The sequence below is a fragment of the Vigna unguiculata genome, chromosome 6 (assembly GCF_037176805.1).
Source record: "Vigna unguiculata cultivar grain cowpea cultivar isolate G323 ecotype 2 chromosome 6, ASM3717680v1, whole genome shotgun sequence".
Taxonomy (NCBI): domain Eukaryota; kingdom Viridiplantae; phylum Streptophyta; class Magnoliopsida; order Fabales; family Fabaceae; genus Vigna; species Vigna unguiculata.
Window position 1 is genome coordinate 25044267 of NC_140797.1, and position 10238 is coordinate 25054504.

General features: G+C 33.0%; 1 protein-coding gene across 1 annotated transcript; it reads left to right on the forward strand.

The window, feature by feature from the left end:
* The first annotated feature begins 7885 nt into the window (after nucleotides 1-7885).
* Nucleotides 7886-9802, forward strand: LOC114188388 (uncharacterized). Its single transcript, XM_028076976.2, has one exon. It carries the CDS (start codon nucleotides 7886-7888, stop codon nucleotides 9800-9802), a length of 1917 nt encoding a protein of 638 aa, XP_027932777.2.
* The last annotated feature ends 436 nt before the right edge of the window (nucleotides 9803-10238 follow it).

Genomic DNA, 10238 nt, shown 5'->3' on the forward strand with positions numbered 1-10238 from the left:
ATATATATATATATATATATAGTCTGCAAGTCTAATAAGCTTGACATATATGGAGGATATAAAAAAGTACATACATACATAAAGAAAACTATGAATAATGTGTTGCTTTTGGTTCCTCACAGTGAGGATGATGGCTTCATTGGATAGTCATTCGTTGGTTCATTCATTCACTCGCACTACCACTTTTTAGGTACCCCACTAGTAGTCTACTCCCAGTATCACATAGTATTCTTTAAAAGCAGATTCATCAAATATCCCTCATCTTTAATCTTTTTTTGTTCTTGCCAGAGCAAATAGGATAAAACTACAAGCTATATACCTGGTTCATAAAAATGAATAGTATTAATGAGGATGAGTACAAAAATCAAGCTATAAATTTGCTTTGAAATCTCAAGAGGAATCAACTCCGTTATACTAGTTCCATCCTTTAACAACCAAATGATACAAGCAATAAGAATATTGCTCCCAAAGAAAAAACATAAATAATCATGCACTCTTAGAAATCATATATAACCAAAATGAAAAATGAATTTAGGCCTACAAGCTCATACCTCTCCAGCATCCAAGAATAAGAAGGTGTGGTCAGCTAAGGTTTCCTTCATATTCAACAAGATCAAAAGGGCTTCCACTAGCAAAGATTGCTTTACCCTACAAAATATGAGACGTAATGTGGTAAGTAAGATTTTTGTTTGTTTATTTGCTTTATTATTTAAAACTCACAATGTGTTGTTTCTTGTGCTATGTAAAAATGAAACAGAGAAAATTTACCTTGCTTCATGCGTAAGCTTCTTCAGTTGTGCATTCAAATTGTGAACTTGGGTTAGAGAGAGCAAGAATGAGTGATTTCTACATGCCAAGAAATATCACAAGCATCAGAGATATAATCTTATCGTGAGGTAGCAAAAAAATCATTAAAGAAAGCCAGAAAGAACCTCATTCAAGGATGCCATGGTTTCAACCACTTCATTGGTAAATGATCCAATAAAAAATGGTTGGCTTGATTGGCCGATGGAGAGTGGATTGTAAGTTAGTGTTCAAGAATCAAGGCTAATGAATATTAAATATTACATGAAATTAAGGAAAAATCTAACACTTTCTTTACCTTGATAACATTTAGTAGCCCTTTCATAGGTTCATGCTCATGTGCCCAAAACTTTTTGAAGTGTTGAACCAGATAAGAGCTAACAGTAGTCCCTAGAACGGAACATACTTGTCATGAGAAACTAGAAAAGAAGAAAGTGTAGAAGGAACAAAAAGATTTCATTCTTGTTTTCCAGGATCCTCCTCTTGCATTTACCTTCCAATCCACAAGCCAGATCTTTTCTCATGTCTCTTCCACCGGAGCATTTGTCTAGCCAACAAAATATTACTTAGATACTTCATAAAAATGAATAGTATTAACGAAGATGAATACAAAAATCAAGTTATATACATGCATTGAAATCTCAAGAGCAATCAGCTCTGCTAACCAGTTCCAACCTTCAACAACCAAAAGATACAAAAGATACAAGCAATAAGAATATTCCCAAAAGAAAAAACATATAATCATCCATTCTTAGAAATCATGTATTAGAAAAATAAAAAATAAATTTAGGCTTACAAGCTCTTACTTCTCCAGCACCCAAGAATAAGGTGTGGTCAGCGCTAAGGTTCCCGCAACTAGCAATGCGTTCTTAGACACCAAAATATAAAATCAGAGTTATTCCTAACATATCTTTATGCAAAAAATTAATAGTTCTGCAACTTACCTATAAATTGATGTATAGTAAATCGAGTCACGATACGTCAAAATATTCTTTGTGGAATTTTACTCAAAAACTGAACTCAAGCCGGAAGCGTTTCGCACCACGGTATAAATCCAAGACAACAAAATTACGATAATTTTCTATAGGTATAAAAAAGCAATGATTTACCATTAGAACAACAAAAATTAGGGTTTATATCAAGCTAATGGAAATCAAATTTGAACATGACATGAGAGGAACATAACTTAAGCGTAGAGGAAAAAAGTACTGAAGAGAAGAGGGAAAACACTTACGAAAAAGGAAATTGCACTAGGTGAAAAAAACAACTAACAAGAGAAGAATAGAAGATGACTTCCAGAAGAACATGAAATCACCTCTGAAAGAGGAGAAGATAGTCATAGGAGAAATTGAGAAATTCAAATTGCGAACCCGCGCATAGCAAAATATATGTATAAAAAATTTTTGTTGATTTTAAATCCATTGTAAATATCATATAATATTTAATTATTTTGAATATATCGTCAGTTTTAATAAACCACCACTATATAACTGTCTTTAAAAAGTATTTTTGTTATAGTGACACAAATAATACTACTATAAATAATAATGTTAATATGAATAATATTATTATTAATAATAATAATAATAGTAATAAAATAAATGTGAAAGAAGATAGAATAAAAAAGATATAAAAACATAAGAAAAAAGATTTTTATCAAAGATAAACAAAGATATAAAAACATAAGAAAAAATATTTTTATCGTGTATTGATTTGTTGATTTGCAGGAAGGAAGGGGAAAGAAGAGAGTTGAATGATTTGTTGATTTGCAGGAAGGGGAAAGAAGAAAGTTGAAGAGGAAGAAAGGAGAATAGAAAAGGTTAGGAGAAACAAAAATATAAATTTTGGAAGGAGATAAAAGGAAAAAATGTTTAGGAGAAGCAGAAATAGAAATTTCAAAAGGAGATAAAAGAACGTGTTTGGGAAGAACAATCTGAAAAGCAAAAGCTATTATCTTTTTTTTTATTCAATAATTTATTAATTTCAACATTAAGGAAGGATGAATTTTTTTGAAATACCTATTATTTTTAAATAAATGTCTACATTACAAAAATATTTAATTTTAGAAGGCGTTAATTAGTTGGAATTATAATAACATCCAGTAAGATATAATATACCGGAGGTTTTAAAAACCCTAGTTAAGTACTGGGTTTTTTCAAAGAACCCCAGTAAATTTTAAATTTTAATTAATTTTTTCATTTTTTTCTTTTGTAACTTTTAATGTTTTAAAAACACTAGTGTCTGAGAAGGTGTGAGGAGGTGTAGTGTTGCTTTCCTTTGTTGCGTAGTCGTGTTTCAGAAGAGAAGATCTGATGAAGGATTAACCCCAACCAAGGATGGAGGCACATGCTTAAGAAGACTAAGCATGTTTAGAAAGGAAGTTCGGTAATCCTTCATCCCTTTCATTTGTGTTTGTTATTTTTGACTCCCAAAATTGACTTAGTTGAATCAACTTTAGTTGACTTGTTTACCTTTGACTAGGTTTGACTTGTTGACTTCAAGGTTGTCATGGCTTCTAGCCTAGCCTTGTAGTGGCGTGTTTCTCACATTTTTACCATTCCTTTCCTTTTCATTTTATGTTTTCTTCTTCCTTTAATTGTTCTTGGTTTTCTATGGTTTATGTGCTTTCCATTTCCTTTTTGTTTTGAATCAATCCATCATCTTCTTCTCTTGAGCTTTGTGAAAGGAACCTTCACATCTAGATAGCTTGCTATCTTAATGTCCAGTGGGGATTTCACTTAGCTTTCTTAATCAACTCACACCATATTCAATAATCTTAAAAACAAACAAGTTAATCCTTCATCAAGATCCTTTTCCACTCTCCACCGTCCTCCACAACCTCTACACATCTTTCTCCGCCGTACACTCTCCCTTGCTTCCAATTTCGTTTTCATACTTCATCTCCCTATTTTGTCTTTCAATTTTTCTCTTTTGATCTCCCAATTTCGTCCTTCTCCACCGTTTTTCCTCATTGTCTCATGGAAACGTCTACGTAAAGAAGCTTGAGGTAACGAAGATTGCTCTCCCTTGCTTCCAATTTCGTTTTCATACTTCATCTTCCTATTTCGTCTTTCAATTTTTCTCTTTCGATCTCCCGATTTCATCTTCCAGCATTTCAATCTTAGTTTCGTTTTCATATCATTTTCTACTGTGTTCGATTTTTTGCTTTCAATTTTGCCCTAATTTCGTTTCACTTTTCAATTTTGTCACTGCGTGGGATTTTGCCACCGCTATTGCAATCAGAGTGCGTTCGATTTTGCCATTGGCAAGTAATCGTGCCATTATTACTTTCTTTTCGTGCTCCTCTTTTCATATCAGGTTTTTTGCTCTTTCAGTACTTCTTAGAATGAATCATTTGATTTTGATGAGAATTATGGTGGTGAATACCTAAATGTAAAATGCTTCAGTGAAGAAATTTTTGGAGATTAAGACTTAAAAAGAAATTATATCGGCAAAAAGAATATGGTTTGTCAAATCGTGACCCTCTACATGGTAATGGTCACTGAATCTTTTGGATATAGACCCTATCCTCGGAATTGGTCTAATCTTTTCTCAAAAAATATAAGAAAAAGAAAATTTTCAAATCGAGGCCCTCTACATGCTAATGGTCACCGAATCTTTTGAATCAACCCTCTCAACGGGATTAGTCTAATTTGGGTTTTTCAAAAAGTAAAAAAGAAAACAAAAAGAATTAGTGTGTCAAACCGAGACCCTCTACTTGGTATGGTCAAATTTGTCTTCTTTTGAAACCTGAACGAAATTAGTGTTTTTATCTTTACTTATCTTTTATTACGATAATATGAAAAAGTCAAATTTCCAAATTATCAAGCAAAATCTAAGTAAAGAGGGACAACTGTCAACACCCAATTTCGTCCGACTAAATAAATAATAATAATTTGTTTTTTTCAAAAAAGGTATAAAAAAATAAAAAAAATAATAAATAAGTTTTCTCTTTGATTTTTTGCTTTGTCTAAATAATAATAATAACAGGATAATAATAATAATAATAATAATAATAAATAAATAAATAAAAGGAAAAAACTTTGTTCTAATCTTGTATGTATTTTCTTTTGAGGCTTTGTTTCTATTTTAGCCCAAAATACTCTATACACCCACACCATTTTTCTTGCAACTAATGGTAGCCCAAAATTTAATTTTCGCACCCCCACTCTATGCTTTGTCGTTTCTACTCCAGATTAAGAAGTTAGTCTAATAATTAGAAACAAAATATGTTCTAATATTTATAATTATTTACTCTGATTTTTATGACACCTCCTTTTCCAGATGAGGAAAATATTAATATGTTTCTCAAGAATATCTTTTTTGTAACTATAATTAATCTGTCCTGATCAGGTTTGATTTTGTGCTCTGATTTTATGACACCTTTTTTTTTCCAGATAGAGAAAGTAGTAATATAATTCAAAACAATATCTCTTTTACTATTTAAAATTAATTTTGCTTATCACGTTTGATTTTGTGCTCTGTTTTTTATATGATTTGATTCTCATTTTGTAATAATTTTAAGACTAGTTCTTGCCTTTTAAAACTCGTTGTACTTAAAGCAGACCTTTATTACGAGATTACATTAGATTTATAATGTTGTGTATATAAACCCATCAGAAAAAGAAGAATTAATGAATTTTCTCTCTCAAAAATTTCTAGAGCCCTCTCTCACTCTAAGCACACATTCTCTTTTAACCCTCACACATACAAAAACCCACTCACCATCAATCGCCACCCCCACGTGCTTCTTAGTGTTCCAACACAACTATTGTAAGTGTGATCTCCCGTCCAGGTTCGCAAAATTAATTTTTTATTGTGTCATGCAATATTTCTCGAGATGTGTTTTTTATCTTGGTTGAATTTGATGTTTTCAATATTTCTTTTGATATAAAAAAAAAACATTACTATCATGCTTTTTGGGGTTCATTAGTTTTATAATTAAGGTTTTGTTGATTGCTTTGGGTTGTGAACATTGTTGCATGAATAAGTGAGAGATATCATGTTTTGACATTGTATGAATATGTTGTGCCATTTTTTTTTCATGTTAAGGGTTGTAAAAAATTTTCATATTAAAATAATATGTTTAATCCTAAACGTTATTTCCTAATCTTTTATTTATTTATTTTCCTAATGTTTTCATAAATTGTGGATATGAAATAGTCAAATTTTGTTGGGTATCAATGTCTTATTTCGAAAGTTTTTTTTTTAAAAGGAAGTAATAACAAATAAATAATTTAAATACCCTTCTAACTTTTAAAATGTATAAGTGCTCATGTGACTGCTCGCGTCAACTTAGTACTTAATACCTTCGCTTTTCTATAAGATTACTAAAAAATACAAAATATTCAAATATTAAAAAAGAGTGATATCAACATCTTCGAACAAATTGTTTTCAAAAAGTCTTTTCATAAAGAACTACGTGACCCTGATTCTCCATTATGAATGGAGATACGTAGGAGCAAGGAGTAATCCTTGTCGGGCCCAAAAAACAAAAAAATCTTTTTTATTTCGTTTTATTTATTTATATTTTATTTCTTTTTTTTAAAATAAGTATTTAAAGGAGATCACATCAATTTGTATTTTAATTAAAGGTACCATCTTAGGATGGACGTTGTAGGGTGCTAACACCTTCCCTACGCGTAATTAACTCTCGTACCCCCAATCTCTGTTTTCGTAGACCTTGCTCTTTTTTATGGTTTTCCATAGTTTCCTATAATAACTATGGTGGCGACTCCAAACTCTGTTTTTACAAAATTTGTTTTTTTTGTTCGTCATCCCGTCGTGATTTCGGTTGTGATAGATGGCGACTCCACTAGGGACTTTAGAGAGTTAGGCCATTTAATTAAATATATAAAATTGATGTGGTTGTTTCAATTTTTTTTTGTTTTTTTACTAGTTTTTTTTTGTTTTTTTCTCTCTTTTCTTTTTCATTCTTTTTTTTCGTCTTATATTTTTGTTTGTTTTATTTTATTTTATTTTATTTCTCATTATTTATTATTATTGTGTATATTTTGGATGATTTTTTTTATTTTTTTATTTTTTTATTGTTCATATTATTTTATTCTTATGCTTGAATTTTGAATCCTAGGATATATGACTTTATTATATATATATTTGTTTGTTTTTCGTCATTGTTTGTCTGCAGGAAGGGGTTTGGGTATGCATTATCCTTCCTTCACACACACACACACACACACTATGTGCATGACATGAGTGGGGCCCTATACCCGGGCCTGAGTAACTTTAGAAGTAGAGGGGATTGTGTAGTAGTGTCATAGTGGATGTACTTCCCAAGTGGTCATTGTGAGAACCCCAGCTAGAGTTTGTTTGCTTCATTGGTACTCCCACCTCTTGTTGTTTACCAACTGTCGTGGGAAATGCCATGAAGTGGGCCATAGCTCTAGTGACCTTGATATTTAGGTATTAGGAAACCATCCTGGTAAGCGCATGTATTTTACCTTAGATCCATTAGGCGCCAAATCTTTGTTAAGGCACAAAGGGAGATGTACATGTTTTTTATTCCTCGGTTTATTTTATTTTATTTTTTATTTTTTTTCCTCTTGATTTTTGTTTTAGTAATAAAATCATGCATAACATATTATTGCATCCATATAGTTATGTTTTCTCATATCATCTCATCATGTTTATTTAATTTTAGGTCCGAAATTATAAAGTTGTGATTAAGTTTAAAAAGAAAAGGCAAATTAACATGGAATTTAGAGTAGGGGGCAGTTAGATTTTGATATTTTGAAGAAGAAATTATCCTTTAGGGTTGTAGAAAGTAATTTGAGTAATTTGAGAACGTGATAACTAGGGTTAGAGATTAAGTTTTCTTTCTAACACATTGATTTATGAGCTTTCTAGATAGTTGGGTTTGTGTGGACTCTTTTCCATGATAATTTCTATTTACTCATAGCTTTATAATTTCTTAATAAAATAAACGATTTGCATTATGTTTTCCTTCCTTTTCTTTTTCTTATCTTTTTTTTTGTTCAATAAAAATAATAGAGCAAAAATAATAAAAACAAATACGGCAAGGCCAAGGCATCCTTGCAGGACGCGAGCAAATAGTAAAACAATGGAGGACTGGGAAACCGCACAAGAGACAATAAAAGCAGATATCAATCAGCTAAAGGACCAAGTAGGTCAAATCTTGGAGGCCTTGAAGTCCTTAAAGGCCTCAGGAGAAGCATCATCAACAAAGTGTGAGGAAAGCACTCACGACGCTCCTGTTGCTTTTCCAACGTACGGATTGCCATCGGGTTACACTCCACCTGTTGGAGATTATTCAGAGGCTGAACATGCTTCCTTTTCATTCCCAATCAATACTCCAAGGAATGAAGCGACTACCTTTGCGGAACCACGAGTGACTGTAATACCTAAGCCTTTAAACACAACTATTGGTGAAAGCTCTTTGGACAAGATTACACCACGCCCTACTATGCAGGCCATATCTGTTGATGTTGAGGGAACCAAAACTAAGTTGGAAATTTTGGAAGAACGGCTACGAGCTATTGAGGGAGGTCGAAACTATGGGTTTGGAGATGTTGCGAGTTTAAGCCTAGTTCGTGATGTCACAATACCTCACAAGTTTAAAGTTCCGGAGTTCGAAAAGTACAAGGGTACCACATGCCCTATAAGCCATCTAACCATGTATTGTCGAAAGATGGCTACCTATGCTTATGATGACAAATTGCTAATCCACTTCTTCCAAGACAGTTTGGCTGGGGTAGCATTGAGTTGGTATACACACTTGGAAGCGTCTCACATTCGTTCTTGGATGGATTTGGTAGATGCCTTTTTGAAACAGTACAAGTATAACATGGATATTGCGCCAGATCGATTGCAATTGCAAAACATGGTCAAAAAGGATGCTGAATCATTTAAGGAGTATGCACAACGATGGAGAGAGCTTGCTTCTCAAGTGGAACCTCCTCTTCATGATAAGGAAATGATGGAAATGTTTGTGAGCACGTTACAACCACCATTCTATGAACACATGGTAGGGAATGTATCCTCAAATTTTTCTGATATCATCATCATAGGTGAAAGGATAGAGATTGGGCTAAAAAATGGAAAAATTACATATAGCCCGCTTGCGGCTACAACTCCTAAAAAGCCCGATTTCAGTCTTGGGAAGAAGATGGAAGTAGAGGTGCACGCAGCATCAACAATACCTAAGTGTGAAAATCAGACTCTTGCTTACCAAGCACAATCTCTACAACAGGGATCATATCAATCACAACACAATAACACTTGGAAAACTGAGGCTAACACAAATCCCAACCAGTCTTTGGGGCAAATCACTAGTCTTAGAAGGAATCAAGAAAAGAATTATATTCATTTCACTCCTATTGTTGTGACTTACACGGAGTTATTGCCAGATCTACTCCGTAATGCTTTGGTAGCTATCTGCCCGATGAAGCCTTTGGAGCCACCATACCCTAAGTATTTTGATGTAAATGCCACATGTGATTATCACGGGGGAGCCATTGGTCACTCTACTGAGAAATGTTTGTCTTTCAAACACAAAGTGCAAGCTTTAATCGATTCAGGGTGGTTAAAATTTCAAGAGAATAAACCCAACATTAAGGCCAATCCCCTCTCTAGGCATGATAATGCTTCAATAAATGTTATTGATCTCGAGGGACACCAGTTGGTGAAGAATGTGAGCGAAATTAAGAGTTCGCGAAAGTTTATTTTTGAGGCACTACTAACAGTAGGATTATTGGAAGGTGAATATAACTTAAGGGATGCATGCGGGTTCCATCCAGGTGCTGAACATTCCATCGATGCGTGTAAAAAGTTTGAAAATTTTCTACAGAATTTGATCGACAAGAACTTTGTGCAAGTATGTTGTGGGGACAAAGAGGACAAGAGGAGGCTGGTAGAAGAAAAGAATGAGCTAGGCCTAGCTCGCATAGAAGGACGAGAACGAAAGAAAGGGAAGATTTGCATCAGTGACATCAAAGAGAGCTTCCGCAGTGTTAGATGAATTAACGCTTGTCAGATATCACCATCGAGGATGGAAATGGATTGGAAACCTTAGACTTTGTGCGGTCCTGTCCTCCAGACATATAATTGAATAATTGAGAGATAACGAATTACCCGTGATGTTTAATTTGAAGGAAATGTATTTCTTTTAGTTTATCCTTTTGCTTTACCTGGAGGGACTTTACGAGATGACTTACTTTTTTTTATGCTTAGTGTGACAATACAAAACATTTATAATTTGTTTTTGATCGTTTTTGTTTTATTTATTCGTTTTATAAACTTAAATGATGCAAATATGATGATGAATGTTTTAAAAATATTAATGTTGATATTCCTAATTTTGAGCACTCTGTTGATAATATGGAAGATGATAATGAGGATGACTGAGAACCTTCTCATTACTATCTAAAGATGAATGGGGCAATTGAGGCTGCTAA